This window comes from Diabrotica virgifera, chromosome 1 (assembly GCF_917563875.1).
Source record: "Diabrotica virgifera virgifera chromosome 1, PGI_DIABVI_V3a".
Lineage (NCBI taxonomy): Eukaryota > Metazoa > Arthropoda > Insecta > Coleoptera > Chrysomelidae > Diabrotica > Diabrotica virgifera.
In genome coordinates this window covers 243685845-243702472 of record NC_065443.1, presented here as the reverse complement: position 1 = coordinate 243702472, position 16628 = coordinate 243685845, and the positions used below count along the sequence as shown (strand labels likewise).

General features: G+C 32.3%; 2 protein-coding genes across 8 annotated transcripts in view; one reads left to right on the top strand and one right to left on the bottom strand.

Annotated features, from left to right (window-relative positions):
- The window catches only part of LOC126883113 (Ig-like and fibronectin type-III domain-containing protein 2), a 1605319-nt gene that overhangs the window by 814459 nt on the left and 774232 nt on the right, over positions 1-16628 (top strand). For all 6 annotated transcript variants that reach the window (XM_050648382.1, XM_050648360.1, XM_050648367.1 and 3 more), the window contains one exon: positions 5975-6011. The gene's annotated coding sequence lies outside the window, so the exon portion shown is untranslated. The remainder of the gene's footprint in view (positions 1-5974; positions 6012-16628) is intronic.
- Positions 14976-16628, bottom strand: part of LOC114348597 (uncharacterized) — a 69029-nt gene continuing 67376 nt past the window's right edge. For both annotated transcript variants that reach the window (XM_050648400.1, XM_028299290.2), the window contains exon 2: positions 14976-15481. In XM_050648400.1, the coding sequence (XP_050504357.1) occupies positions 15041-15481 (441 nt within the window). In that variant the 3' untranslated portion in view covers positions 14976-15040. The remainder of the gene's footprint in view (positions 15482-16628) is intronic.

Here is a 16628-nt window from a genome sequence, read left to right as displayed (position 1 = left end):
TCCGGCTCGACTGGATCAAACTTGATGTTGGATTTTTGCAACACCAAGGAAATAATTTTACACTGGTTTTACACTTCTGAAGCTAGGAATAACTAAAGACACTTTTCACAACTAATATTTTATTACAATAACACAAACTTTTGGTATTAAAGTAATTTTTGTGTGGGATCGGACACACGCCCTACTTTCCCGTTTTTTATTATCTTATTATTCTATATAACAACACCTTGGCAACGAACTTTTTTTTTGAATATTGCGCCTTTGTGTACACTTTGAATTATAGAACATAAAAACATAGAAACATCTTTGTGAAGTGTACACAAGGCGCAAACCACTAAATAAAATATTGAAACAAAATATAGTTTTACTAAATATTAATGTTGGGAATTTATTTCTCCAACAATAAGGTTAGTGTAACAAGTGAGGAATTCGGTTTTTGAGTGAATATCAAGAAAACTCATTAAATAAGGATAAGGATCGAAAAGCAAGAAGCGCATTCAAACACACAAAATAAATATTATGTAGCAGAAAGCTACAAAGCTACAAAGCTAGAAAGCTAAGCCTGAAATTAAGAGAACGAATACTGTGGCGTAATGTCTTTTCAGTTCTGTTATGTATGGTGAATAGTTATGAACTCTCAAGAAACTTCGCCTGAATAAATTAAAAGTTTTTTATTATGGTCATATAGAACATCAAACAGAGTAGGTCAAGGCGAAGGTGACTGAAGATGATAAAAAAGAGAAAACTTGAATATCTGGGGCATATAATGAGAGGTAGCAGATACAGGATGCTGCAGTTAATACTCAATGGAAAGATCGACGGAAAAAGAGGAATTGGTCGAAAGAAATATTCATGGCTCCGAAACCTTCGTCAATGGACTGGCTTATCAGCAGATCAATTGTTACATACCTCACAAGATCGAGAACGATATCGGCAAATTGTTATGGAAGCTACCCACGCCTAAAAATTTGGGCACGGTACTTAAAGAAGAAGAAGAAGAACATCTTGGACAGCTAAAGTGACCAATGGAGAAGTTATGAGCAAAATAAACGAAAAGCGATGACATACTGGTAAAGTAAGAAAACTTCAATATTTTAGAAATATAAGGCTGGTCGTCCATTGGAAGAGTAGTCGCGCGATTTGTGGGTAGCACGTATACGTCTGTATGTGCGATCATGAGACTGAGCGACTGGTATCATCCTCTGCAGGTGACTCTATACGTCTGAGTTGGCGACTGTCATCATTGAAAGTGTGCTTTGTGAATAGCGGGTAAAATGAATTTAAAAATATTTACCTTTTGGAGCAACCTTACATAATAAGGCGTTTGCAAGCTCGTCGTGATGAGGAAAGACGTTTGTGTTGTATAAATTAAATATGTACATACTTAGTAGAATGAAATTTACTGAGAGAATTCTATCTTCTTCATGACGATTTGGAAAATAATCCGCAAAAATACTTTAATTGTTATCGGATGAGTCAAAAGTAACAAAAGCAACCCATCATGAAAAGGAAATAAAAAAAGTACCCACTCAAAAGTACAGAGGACATGCAAAATTTTTTTTAATGTTTATTGCGCCTAATTGGTATTCTACATAACACAGTTCTGGGTATCTGAAAAGTTTCCAAAATCTAACAATAAAACACTGAAAACGTTTGTTTTCTATACTTCCACAAAATTTATTACAACTAAGTGACTACAGCTGTTTCGGCAGAGTGCATTTCTCAAGTGATATAGTTTACAATGTGTTTGCCTTTTTAAGTCTTTAACTGAAGAGGTTGAGGAGTGGGGAGCTGTTTTTCTCGAGTTGGTCATTCAGAATTATATCTGTATTTTTCTGAAAATATAATTCTGAATGGCCAGCTCGAGAAAAACAGCTCCCCACACCTCAACCTCTTCAGTTAAAGACTTAAAAAGGCAAACACATTGTAAACTATATCACTTGAGAAAGGCACTCTGCCGAAACAGCTGTAGTCACTTAGTTGTAATAAATTTTGTGGAATTATAGAAAACAAACGTTTTCAGTGTTTTATTATTAGATAAAATGAACTTCCATCAAGTAACGGTCGAATCCATCAATTAGTTTCCGAAATATTGTGCCAAACCAGAGTTGGACGTTTCAATTGTCCATGAGGTTCCACTTGTTTTGCTGATCCAACGCGACAGTGCTGGTGTTGTTGTGTAGAGAATTGGGTCATCCGAGGATCTGTTGAGTAACTTTTCTTCATCAATAAGAACCTGCTGAAATGTATGCCTTGCATTCAATTTGCGGTATCCTGGAACATTTTTTCCTCTTCCTCCGGTGCTTTACCTATCTCCTGATTTATGAACATTTTTATATTCTCTTCTAAATACATCGCGCAGTCCATTTCACTTTTCCTTTACTTCGCGCACGAACAGCGCTAATAAATTTTTTGTTATCAAGTTCTATATCAAAAATTAACACAATACCTGCACAGATAAACGCAAACCAGTTGTAGCATCACATGCGATTACAAGCGACTAACCCCATTCAAGGGTGATCGGTCGTCAGCGTCAGTCGCTTGTGGTCGGTCGAGCCCGGTTGCTCAAGGTAGTTTGCAATGGACGTTGTTTAGTTACATTTCGTTTTTTAGGATTAGTTGCTTGTATAAGGGTGTATACGCGCTACCTGCGAGTTGCGCGACTACGCTTCCAATGGATGACCAGCCTAATCCGTAGAGACATATATAATCCATAGTAAAACATACAACACTGTACATTTGATAATGCTGGACAAGATTGGAACTTTAGAATGGACCATCTTAACCACGGTCAGCATTTGACAGAAATTATCTTTTAGAATTAATTGTAACGAATGGTCCTTTGGTATCACAATAAAGATATTCAAATAAAATTAGTTATTATTTTCATTGTTTTTTCTTTTTGAATAAAGTACCTCTAAATGAATCACCCTTTACTATAAACATTAAACTGGTTTTGCAAGAAACCGGTGTTTTATGTTACATAATAATGTAGCAAAGTCTTAAATTTATTCGTTGCACTTTACTTACCACAAAAACTACATTTTCGTAGTGAACCTCAATTTACAGTAATATCACACATAGCAATTTACATGAAAAATTTCATCTCCGTGACATTTTAACCGTGTACCTCTCGTCATTTGATCCTTAGCAGGAAAATAGTCTCAACATTTACGGGCACGTCTGCTCTACGTTTGGTTTGGTGTCCTACGAGAGCTATGATTACACTTGCAAGTAACCTTGTCCTGACACGTCCTGTCCTCCAATTTCCTGCAATTCCAGCTTCCAAACAGCGTTAGTGAGGAAGTGGGTAGGAGGCAGAGCGTAAAACTAACCCTCCGTTCATGTTAATTTGTTTGTTTTCGTACGATTAATCGAAAGTATGAAGACAGTTCAAAAATTATTTCTCCTTATTATACAGTGCGGCGGAATAAGTGTTCCCCCCCCCCCTGTTAACTTGTTTATATTAAGAATATGTATAAGCAAAACGCTCGATTAGGTCGATTTTTAAACTAACCATAGTATATTATAGCATCAAAGTTTCGAACTTTACGCGATCCCTCTTCAGGTGACAGCCATAAGTTTGATTTTTTTAAATGAGAAAGTACATCATGTGACACCTCATTTACAAGCTCTTAAAATACTGATTTCAAAAATGTATAATACTTTAATCCTGTTTGAGAGCGTAGGCGCAAAATTTCCGTCGAATTCTTTCTAAATGCAATCATTTTTTTTTGAATCCTGAAAAAACTAATAATATTTGGTTTTGTCTCTCTAATTTCACGTTTCTTGTGTTTTGAGAATTATGCATCTATTGAAGGGTCTTTAATTTAATTCTGAGCAGTAGTTTTTTTTAGTACGTGTAATGGTACGTTGAGTGGTTTGATGTGTTTTGTTTGAACTATCCAGCTAAATATTCAACTTTTTGAAATAGTTCATGAATTAAAATAGGAAACCATGAAATATAAAAGGATTAAAATATTAAACAAAAAAAGATACTCTAAAAGTCGAAATTAGTATGTGTGTTTTGTGTTTTATTGGCACTGGTTTCACAACCAACTGGCCAGTCAATTTCATAATGATTTTTTAGACTATAACTTATCACTAACTCAGGGGAGTAATATGTAATGTGTGTGTTGAGTAAGTGTCTTGTTACTTTGCAAAGTCGACGTCATTGTCTTTGCAAAGAGACGCTAATTGTATCCGAATGTCTGCAGTCCCTCCGGTGAGTATCGATCCCACAAGGACAGAAACTATTTTCATTTATTAATTTATAATAAACGAAAAATTTCTGACCCTGGTGAGATTCGAACCCACGACTATTCGGACCTTTCGATCCAAAGGTAGGCGCTCTTACCACTGAGCCACAGAGGGGTATTAAATTAGTATCAAATTGATAAAGCTGCCGCGAATTTGTCATTATTTTTTTATTTTCTGATTATATTTTTCATTGATGTATACAATGTATACATACAGTCTGTTCCAACGAAAATTTGACCCCCCAGAAACTCAGAAACCAACAGCTTCTTCAAAATAAAAAATACGTCAATTTTTAATGTAAGAGGGACGAATTTTCATGCCAAATTCATGCACTCAAATATAACCCCCTACTGCCCCGCATCGACCCCACTTTTTTTTAAATAGCAAGTGTGGTCGAGTGGCACATCATTTGAAAGGTTATTTTTCCTCTAAACGACGCTCTATTTTTTTTAATTTGCTTAATAAGTTCGAAGGTAATTTTGGACTTAACAAATCTGTTATAAATTAGTTAAATCCAAGATTACCTTTAAAGTTATTTCGCAAATTAAAAAAAGAATGTGTGTGTAATTTGTACGCACGTAAGAAGTTATACTTATAACAGAATAAAACACACACAAACACATTGAAAAATGCCACAAATGATTTCTGAACAATAATTGTTGGAAAAATTTTAATTAAATAGGTATTTTCTTAAAAAAATTATATAATAATATTCTTACAATCATAAAATATATAAAAGAAAATGAAAAAATAAAAGTTTGTACCCACGGGTACCGTGGGTGGGGGAAAAGTAAGTGGGGGATTGAACCCACGTACATTGTGTTTAAATTCCAGCACCTTTAGATATCGGCTACGGGGGACATAATATGCATCTTACTGGAAGATAGAGCAACTGAACAACTTGACAGTTCCGAATTTAACCACATTAGTTTGATGTCTACGGAATTCAAATATTACAACACAACAAAACAGAGCAAGAAAACAATATTAGATGAATATTTTTAGAAATTTTGTTGGTCAGGTAGGTTTATTTTACATACATACTAGGTAGGTTATTTAAATTTTCCAAATAGTTTATGTAATTTTTTATTACGATACTAAAATATTTACAATTATTATTACGTACCTGTTGCTTTTAAAGACTATTTAAAAAGTCACTACAATTATAAACTTTTTTGTTTCTGTCCTCACAACAATAAAACTAATATATTATACAACATTTGTTTACCTACGTATTGAACAATTATTATTGACAGATCATTTCAACACCCAATCAGAGCCCGTATAATGACTAATACCATACTGTCGGTGTGCGCATGCGCGCAGATTAATAATAAATATACACCCTCAATCGCGCCTAAAGAAGTATAACTTCAAAAAAAATACAGGGTTCTGTACATAAAAAACTACCTTTCTAACGATGTGCCACTCGACCACACTTGCTTTAAAAAAAAAAACTGAGGGTTGATGCGGGGCAGAGAAAGGGGGACGAATTTTGCATGAAAACTCATCCCCCTTTCGATAAAAATTGACATTTTTTTTAATTCTGAAGAAACTCTTGGTTTCTGAGTTACTGGGGGCGTGGTCAAATTTTCTTTGGAACCCTCTGTATATATTATATGTCTGTGCTAAGAACATTGATTCGTAGTTCTGGTGTACTGTTTCTTTCTGAATACCTATACTATACGATAATAAATTAACTTTTTTGTTTCAGATTCGTGTGGTGGATTTGTTAATTTGGCCATAGACCGGTAAGTGCATGTCTTACCTCCATTTAAAAAGCGTGTAAATACAAAGTATAATAAACAAAAATATTAAAAACCGAATGAGAGTAAACAGAGCAAATGAACACGAAATAATTTTGGATAGAATGGAGATCAGAGAATTAACGCAATTTTGTTAACAGCATTAAGTTGAAATAAATATGATAAAAATGCAAGAGGTTTTCACGTTCTTGAAATTCTACTCAATTCTCTAGGTACTAAAACTTCTTTGAAATAATTTTTAGTCTTTAGGCTTTATACTGTAAATTTACATTCGTATTATTTTCTGTTTAAATTTTTTTATCAATTTCCAGTTTTGCTTCTGTTTCCTCCTAGATAAATAAAGGTAGTAGAGTAGTAGTAGTATTCTATGGTAGTCTCTTTTACAAGCCTTGTTCTTCTTAGGATATGTCTTCATATGTCTGCTTTTTTATTGCTGTGAATAAATTATTACGTGCGGTAAAGCTCAATATATACCAGACCAATAAGACCGGTTTGGATATATGGGGCTGAAACGTGGACCTTATCTCAAAATGATGAAAGACTTCTTGGTATTTTTAGAGAAAAATTCTTAGAAAAATTTTTGGGGCCGTAAATGAAAATGGGCTATGGCGTCGAAGATACAACTTTGAACTGTATTTCACCGATTATACACCGATCCAGATCGTAAAGTGTAGAGACTTAGATGGGCTGGACACATTGCTAGAATGCCAGATCACGAATACACTAAGGAATTAACTTTTTCAAAACCAGAGGACACAAGAAGTAGAGGATGACCACGAAGAAGATGGATTGATGATGTGGAAGAGACCACCAGAGATTCTGGTGGTTAGAAGATGGAGGGAAGTTGCTAGGAATGGCCACTTATGATGATGAAATCATTCTTTAATTGATTAATATTCTAATAATTAACAACGGATAGGCGACTTTTTTACTTCTTTTTGGTTTTTTTTTTTCAGAGTAGATATATAAACAAATTTGTCACCTTTTACATTTTACATATTTTAATAATTATAATATATGTCGAAACAATCCAATTACAGTTTAAAGTAAATAAGTTTAAATATTGTGAAATTAATATAAAATAATTAGTAAATAATTAACATTATGTTCAGTCAAATTTCAGACACTAACCAAATATAGTTTTAATATTGAGCTAATTAATTTTTAAAATTACTTATTTTTTTTTTATTTAGCTAATGCCTCGACAACTAACGACCATTGGCATGGTAGCTACGGTAATTTTGAACAGTTAGGTACCTAGTGTCATGTGTAGTGTGTGTGTTGAGTAAGTGTCTTGTTACTTTGCAAAGTCGACGTCATTGTCTTTGCAAAGAGACGCTAATTGTATCCGAACGTCTGCGGTCCCTCCGGTGAGTACCGATCATCCCACAAGGACAGAAACTATATTCATTTATTAATTTATAATAAATGAAAAATTTCTGACCCTGGCGAGATTCGAACCCAAAACCTTTCGGATTTTTTCGATCCAAAGGCAGGCGCTCTTACCACTGAGCCACGGAGGGGGTAATTACTTAAATTACTTAATTCATAAATTAAAAATAAAAATGAATCGTAGCCAGATTCGCAACAAAAAATAGCGGTCTACATGCTACAGTTATTTTCCAAGTGCACTATTTATTCACTGTTACCATAAACTTAATATACAGGGTGTAACAAAAAGACAGGTCATAAATTAAATCACATATTATGGAATAAAAAATAGTTCGATTGAACCTATTACCTTAGTAAAAATGTGCACATAAAAAAGTTACAGCCCTTTAAAGTTATAAACTGAAAAGCGATTTTCTCCAATATATAAAAAATTTTTATTAATATTTTTTTACTGAAAATAGACATGTGGCATTCTTATGATGGGATCATCTTAAAAAAAAAATGAAGGTGAAATTTGTGAACCTCATAAAATTTTTATGGGAGTTTGGTTCCCTGAAACCTGACCAAATATTTGTGTGCGTTCCCATTAAATTTTTCTTGTGGTACCATTAGTTGACATGTTTTTTTTTCAAAATTTTTTTGCCTCTTGGTATTTTTGCGAGAAGACGGTTTTTATCGAGATATCTTGAACATTTCTAAAATCCAACAGATATTTTTAAATGGTAAAGTAAGATTATAAAGACCTAGTAATAATATTATAAAAATAATATTCTATAATATTAACTTACCATTTAAAAATATGTATTGGATTTTACAAACGTTCAAAATATCTTGATAAAAACTGGCTTATTGAAAAATGACTAAAAGTCTAAAAAGTTTTAAAAATATTGTGTTTATCTAATGATACCACAATAATAATTTAATCAGAATGTGCACAAATATTTGGGAAGCTTTAAGGTACTAGTACACTTTAGAAGACCAAAAATAAGCATTTTTTCAAGATTTTTCTTCTCAGAACCTTTATTAAAAGTGAACATAAAGCTTTTTGCATATTAATGTCTAATTCTTAGAGAATACAAAAAAATATATTTTTTCCATGTATATTCATTTCACGTACACTAATATTAAGAGGGTGTCAAACTCGAGGCCTCAAAATAAAATTGTGGTTCCGATGGCGGACAGTTAATTTCAGGATTGGGATCTCTGAAACAAAAAACTCGTACGGCATTTTAAAAAGGAAGGTTTCTTACGTGAAAAAGATTTCACGGCAATTTGAAAAATTTTTGTGAAAATATCGCCTGTTTTTCTTCAGTTTTTCATGGCTAAAAAATATTTATTTTTTATTTTTTGGTCAATTTGTGGTAAATTGCAAACGTAAGAAACCTTCCGTTTTCAAATGCAGTACGATTTTTTTATTTCAGATATCCAAATCCTGAGATTAACTGTCCGCCATCATTTTTCGAGGCCTCGACTTTTGCGCCCTCTACAGTATTAGTGTACGTGCATAAATGAAAAAAGATATATATTTTTTGTACTCTCTAAGAGTTATGTATTAGTATGTAAAAAGTTTTATATTCAGTTTCAATAAAGATTCTGAGAAAAAAATCTAAAAAAACTTATTATTTTTGGTCTTTTTAAGTGTACTAAGTACCTTAAGGGCATGGGCGCCAAAATGTAGCCTGTCAAAATGTTCAATGTGTTTTAAATGTATTAATTTTTTTTCAAGTCCTGAGAAAACTAATAAATATTTTTGAAAAATTTAAACGCAGAATAAAAACTGCATTGTTACCGAGGGCCGAAAATTCCTTAGAAAGACCAAAAAGTTTCTTTTGAATGAGACATTTGAAATTAAACGTCACCCTAAATTTTCTGTTTTTGTTTTCACCCCTGTAACTTATTAATAAACACTAGAGAAGTTTTCAGGGACTTTTGACCCTCGGTAATAGCGTAATCTTTTTCATTCTGCGTTTAAATTTTTGAAAAATACTTATTAGTTTTCTCAGGATTAAAAAAATGAATACATTTAAAACACATGGAAAATTTTGAAAGGCGACATTTTGCGACTATCCCCTTAAGGGAACAAAAGTCCCATAATTTTTTATGGGGTGCACTAATTTCACTTTTATTAAATCAGTTTTGCAGTAATGCAGTTTTAATCAAATCTGCTTGTTTCATTAAAGAAAATTTTTTCACTATTTTCTAAACCTTTTTTGCATCTTTTTACAAAGTCGACCAAACGTGCACATGTCTTGGATGTGCCCGTGGAAAACAGAATTCCTTTCCTTACTGCAACTTTCAAAGTAGGATCGCGCAAACACTGAGAGAACACAAGGAAGATTTATCAGCCCTTTTTCAGGCATGTGTTGAAAATGAAAATCATGATTGGACCAAGAAATTGTTATTTGTGTTCGCGGTATTTACTGAGTTCTCTGCAATATGTCCACATTCTTGGAGTATTTTTGAAGTCATCCAAAGAAACTTTCAGACATCATTTTGTCCTACCGAAAAAGCTCATTTTAAATAATTTACTAAACAAAACAAAAAATTCATATATTGATTTACTTACTGAGGAAGTAAAACTTCTCTTGTAGGTAGATGGTATATAAATTTATTATTATTTTTTTAATAAATTTATATACCATCTACCTACAAGAGAAGTTTTACTTCCTTAGTAAATTTTTATTATGGTATACAGCCAATGAGAGGAATTTCTTCCTTTTTATAATATATTGATATTTTAAAATTCTACGGCTTAATTAAATTCGTTATAAAGATAAGAAAAATACCTGCTTAATAATATACAGGGTGTAAAAATACCTGAGCTTAAAAAAGGCCGATTTAAACTACTAACTTACCTTAGTACGAAAGTTGATAATAACCGAAATAGAGGATGGCAAAGTTAAACTTTTATTTTATTTATTCTTGAATATTTCCTGACAGACATGGGATAACAACACGAAATTTGGTAGGTAAGCGGGGTTTTTTGGGATTAGAAATCTAAATTTGCCACCAAAAATGATCTATTACCCAGAGGGCGCTACATACGTCTTTCAGCGCTCATTTAATACGTTCAATTTTTTTATCGCCCCCTTTACATACTTTTAAACCCAAACTTTTATTTTCTTCATATTTTTGCTTAAAAAAGGTATACTACATTAATTTCGCTAAACTCAAATGTTTTCGAGATAAACGCATTTTTAATCTGCGATACAACATAATTTTTTGCATGTCATGTAATAAACAAAAAATATAGGACAAAGTGAAAAAAACATTTTGGATAAAAGTTGACAAAACAAATATTGAATTAAAAACTAAAGAAAAAAAAGTGAGGTATGACCCTGAAAATGAAGAAATATTCAATGAAGAAAGGGAAGGAAGAGCACCACATCTTTCGAAGGCAAATCGTTGGTATTTAATATAGTATAGAATAGAAATATGGGAGAAAATGGAAATGAAATGCTCAGAAAAGTTTGCAATAAAGCATGGAATGAGAGTAAGGTCCCAAAAGACTGGGAAGTGGGGATTATTTTACCCATTTTCAAAAAAGGAGACAGACGAGACTGCAGTAATTATAGAGGTATAACCCTCCTGAGTATTCCTTCCAAAGTCTACGAACGAGTACTAGAGAAAAAATTATTACAAGAAGTGGACCACAAACTGGAACAGTCACAAAGCGGATTCAGGAAGGGAAGAAGCATTCATGACCATATTTTCACACTCAAGCAGCTAATACAAAATACGCGAAATACAAGCACAGAACTACACCAAGCTTTTATAGATCTAGAAAAAGCATTTGACAGAACACCAAGGATAGAAATCGACAAAAGCCTAATGAACAGGGAAGTAGACACTAAACTCAGAAAAGCTATTATGAGCCTATACAAAAACACAAGAAATAGAGTAAGAACAGATAATATGGAATCGGACGAGTTTATAGTTAATGATGGCTTAAGACAAGGAGGTGTACTAGGCCCCATATTGTTCAATATTGTTCTAGATGATGTAATGAAGGAAACCAGAGAAGAAACATCGAAAATATATGTTGGACATAGAAATCTCGAAATGATACAGATAGCAGAATGTGCATTTGCAGATGATCTCGTTGTGTTTGGAAGAGATGAGGCCGCACTACAGAGAAACCTCCAAATATGGAGGGATAAACTTGAAAAACGTAATCTGAGGATTAACGAAAGTAAAACTAAGGTCATGATATGTGGGAAAACAGATAAACGTACAAAAATTAAAATCAATAACGACACCCTAGAACAAGTTGAAACTTTCAAATACCTGGGAGTTCAAATAGAGAGTAGGGGTGCACACGATACTGAGATAAACAACAGAATAGCAAGCGCAGCCCGCATATACCATGCAATTAAGAGCACATTTCTATCGAAAAAAGAAGTATCCCAAAAAGCCAAGATAACAATCTACAACACAGTTTTCGTACCTATCCTAACATTTGGATGTGAAAGCTGGACGCTCACCACCAGACTAAAGAAGAAACTGCAAAGCATGGAAATGAAGTATTTAAGAAGAGTACTAGGTGTGACCAGGATGGACAGGATACGGAATGAGGAAATAAGAGAACGCCTTAAAGTCCAACCAATAGAGAAGAAAATCGAAGCAGCCCAGTTAAGATGGTACGGCCACATGGTTAGGATGGATAAAGGAAGGCCAGTAAAACAAGTTTGGGAAGCGAGAAGAAACCTGAAAAGACCGAGGGGCAGGCCCATGAAGACCTGGGACGATGAAATCGCTGCCATCCTAGACAAAAGAGGAGTCACTAAAGAACAAGCGAAGAAAATGGCAAGAAATAAGAAGGATTGGAGAAAGTTTGTGTACGAAGCATAAAAACAGACTTTATTTTAGACTTTATGCCCAACACCTTAGGGTAGAAGGGTTATCGATTATATATATATATATATATATATATATATATATATATATATATATATATATATATATATATATATATATATATATAGAATAGAAATATACTTTATTGTCATGGACAATTGTGCAATTTTATCGACAAAGCTTATAAAAAGTTAAGAAAACAAAACAATAACAATCCAATTTACTAAAATTACATAAATCTTCAATATACAGTACCACCCTGTACCTTAATATTAGCCAATCTTATAGCCCAATATTAGCCATTATCGAGTGCTTTATTAAAAAAATTAACTTATAAGCTTCATTAAAAACTGTCTGACCCTTCAGTTTTTAATTAAGCGAAAATAATAGAAAGTTCATTAAATCTTAAGCAAAAAAGTTTACAAAACACTTACTTAAAAAGTTTCTTATTCGAAATTATATTTCATTTTAAAATTCTGTTGCCGAAAGATCGGAATAAAAGAAACGGACGATTTTTTTTTATTTTGCTAGCAATTTTTAATTACCCAACTCTAGATTAAAAAGAGACTATATTGAGCTAAAGGTGTGTTTATTCGTAACATGTTATTTAGTAAAAAATAAATAGTAAAACAATAAAAAGCACTATAGTCTAAGATCCGAATCTATGTAGGTCGACCTTTACCCAACTGTATACCGGATGAAACATTTTTTTATTAAATTTATTTCATACATAAACAAAAATGAAGTGACACAGCGTGTGAAAAATATGAATTTATTGGCTCTAAGGACACAAAATTAAACAGTAAAATATAAAATAAACCCCTTTACACTTTAAACTGTCTAAGCTTGATAAACGCGATACAGAGAACCACTTAAAATGTTTATAAGAGATTGTTTCACTCTATGACTTGGCGACGTCTTGATGACAACTGCTCCTTTTTTCGTATGAGAATATGTCGTAGATATTGTAATAAAAATACCACTTTGCCACGTGATTAGAAAAGGCAATAAAATTAAAATAAAAATTTATGTTTGAAATCAACATTTCAAGCACATTTTTGTGAACTTTTTTTTAAGTATGGAACAATAATTTTAATTTTAAAATAACTAAGTCATTAAATAATAGTACCATACCTACTATTAACATATTAATATTGAAAAAACAACGGTGACAAATTTTCACATTTTTACACAATATGTATTTTGTATTTAGGTAATAACCTCCGAAGTGAAAGTCGAAACGTCTATAATAGTTATTTATGATATAAGTGTTAAAAGTACAATTTTAAGGCACGCATGTGAAAGGCACATGAGTGCCTTAAAAATGTACTTTTTACCACATATATCATACAATATTTTTTCTACAAACGTTATAAATTTATAAAATACAATATTTTTTTAATTGCTGAAACCACAAAACCTATGACCCGTAAAAGGTAGACCTGGTTGTCTACACTCGAGGGGAATGTCTAAAAATTCTTAGCGAAAATATTATACGGTTACATAAACTTGTTTTTCTACAAACGTGTTAAAAATGCAATTTACATGCAAATTGCAAAAATGCAAATACAGTTTAAATTAAATCTTAAAAAACCTTTTAAACCACCTTTTTCAAATTGCGCAAGTTGTACTATAAATATAGTCGGAAAAATGAAAGAATAGGGCTTTTCATCGATTGTCATTTGTTTCGAGCTTCTGTCATGTGTCACATAATATTAATATATCTACGTCATACGTCTTTGGTTTGTAGCATTGGCAATACCAATAACGTATGACGTAGATATATTAATATTATGTGACACATGACAGAAGCTTGAAACAAATGACTGTGAATGAAAAGCCCTATACCCATGAACGATCACATCAATCACTTATTTTGTATTTGCTATCTTTTTGTTATAGAAAAAGATAGCAAATACAAAATAAGTGATTGATGTGATCGTTCATGGGTATAGGGCTTTTCATCGATTGTCATTTGTTTCGAGCTTCTGTCATAATATGTTGTATAATCTGTGTATAATAAAAATATACACGGATTATACGACATATGATAGAAGCTCTAAACAAATGACTGTGAATGAAAAGCCCCATTCTTTCATTTTTCCGACTGTATTAATGTTAATAAATGAAATATAAATATTTTGACGTTTCACAATTTGACAATTCACTTTTAACTGCAGTGCCTTAAAATTTTTAAAGCACTAGTTCTTTAAAGTAGCATTTTTAACGCTCCTATAGAGTGCTAAAAATTGCATTTTTAGCACGTTTGTAGAAAAAATCATTTTTAAGCTAAAATGTGGCTTATTTTCCAATTGGAATAGTAAATTACGTAAATGCCATAAATAAATAGTTTCAGAATAACATTAAAAAATAATAAAATCAAATAAGTCCAAAATATTATGGTTTTGAACCTTCAAATCCCCATCTTTCGTTATTTTTCAGTTTTATATTGTTACTCGATACAACCAATAATTTTGAACGTACGATGGTTAAAATCTACATAGTGGCTCGAGCAATCATATGGAATCTTTCTCCCTTCACCAAATGGTTCTAGCGGTGCAGGGAAAAAGATTCCATATGATTGCTCGAACCACTATCTAGATTTTAACCATCGCACGGTCAAAATTCTTAGTGTGTGAAACAAGTGTAATAATTATTATTTTGATGAGTCACTCTCTCAAGGAATTGTTCAAAATAAGGTTGGTGTCGGACAGTAAATTTTTATTGTATTATTTTAATTCAATAAGACATATCCTTTAATTAAATTATTCTGGAAACTGACCTGAATATTTCGTAAATATTTCGGTGTGTACGCAATATTGATAAGAGAAAACTTTACGCTTGGGGGTTAGGTCCTTAGACGGTTTACATATCTTCAAAATTGTCTCTATCAGTCCTCTTTTAGTATATACGTCTATATCATTATTGTTTTTTAGTATATAATTATTGTTTTCTCCTAATAGGTTTCCGTAAAAACTGGATACTTTGTCGTCAATTAAATCACCGTTTTCTGTCATAATACCAAGTTTGGTATATGCACAGAGTAGAACGTCTCCTATGAGATCCTTGTGTTCCTCTTTTATCTTTTTATATCCTTTGGTATAAACGTAAGTCCATATCCCACCCAAATTCTGCTCACACGTTTTTAAATAGTCTGCCCCCTTTTGTATCGTATCGAATCTCTTTTTGTCTTCTGTGGTGTCAGCCTGCAACATTTTATTAACATTATGAGTAAAATCGGTGAAGATAATTTTGATAGTCTAGAAAAATAGGGATTTTGTCGGGACACTTAACGAGCCAGGTTGCAAATATTTTTTTTTGTACTATATACCTAATAAATTACAAATACAGAAATGCCCGTCACAGTTTGGATGAGAATTTTAGTTATTAACAAATGAGAGTCAAAAATGGCAGTTTTTTCGTTTAAATCCCTACAGGTAAAAATAGGGCAATTAAATATCTTATTTAGAGTGTTCGTTTTTAGTAGATGAGCAGAGGTTTAAAATGGCAGTTTTTAATTTTAGTCCCATCATTAGTTGCTTCGAAAATTGCCAAAGAAAACTCGAAAAAATTTTGAAAATCACAAATTTGCTATAACTTGCAAAAATCAACTTAAGCATTTGATATAGCATAAGAATTCAAGATATTCAAGACGATTCGTCGATTAGCTTAAATTTTAGTGAATTTGTTTATCCCACAGAGTTTTTTTTGCAATGTTATTGCAAAGAAAATAATAATAAAAATGAATAAAATCCTTTATAAAAGGTATATTTGTTAAAATCCCTAAAAAGGGCTACATAACAGAACTAGTTTTCGATCGGATGACCGATCATCATCAGTGCTTACGTGATTCTAACAATGTGCTAACCACCAAAATACAAATATATATGGGTAAAAGCTCTTTACAATTGATTCGTCATGAAAACATAGATAAAATATGTGAACTTAAACATGGATGTATAAAATATCCAATGTATTATGCTTCAGGTAGCATTGAGCAGTGAGCTCGAAATTGACTTGTTCACATGTTGACTATATGGTGACAAGTCACAAAATAATAATGATAATAATGAATATCACTTTGGTTCTGCCTAGCAAAGAATCCACTATATCAGCTACTGAATTCCACTGACTCAGGCTTTAGCATCAAAAATAACAATACTGTTGTAGCGAAGCTTAATCATTTGTTGTATATAAATGATTTAAAATTAATAGCTTCAACTCCAAAACATCTAGATCATATGCTAAAAAGTGTAGAAACCTTCTCTAATGATATTAGTATGCACTTCGGTCTAGACAAGTACCGCATCTTAAATATAGTCAGAGAACAGGTTCAGCCCGGTGGTTTCGATA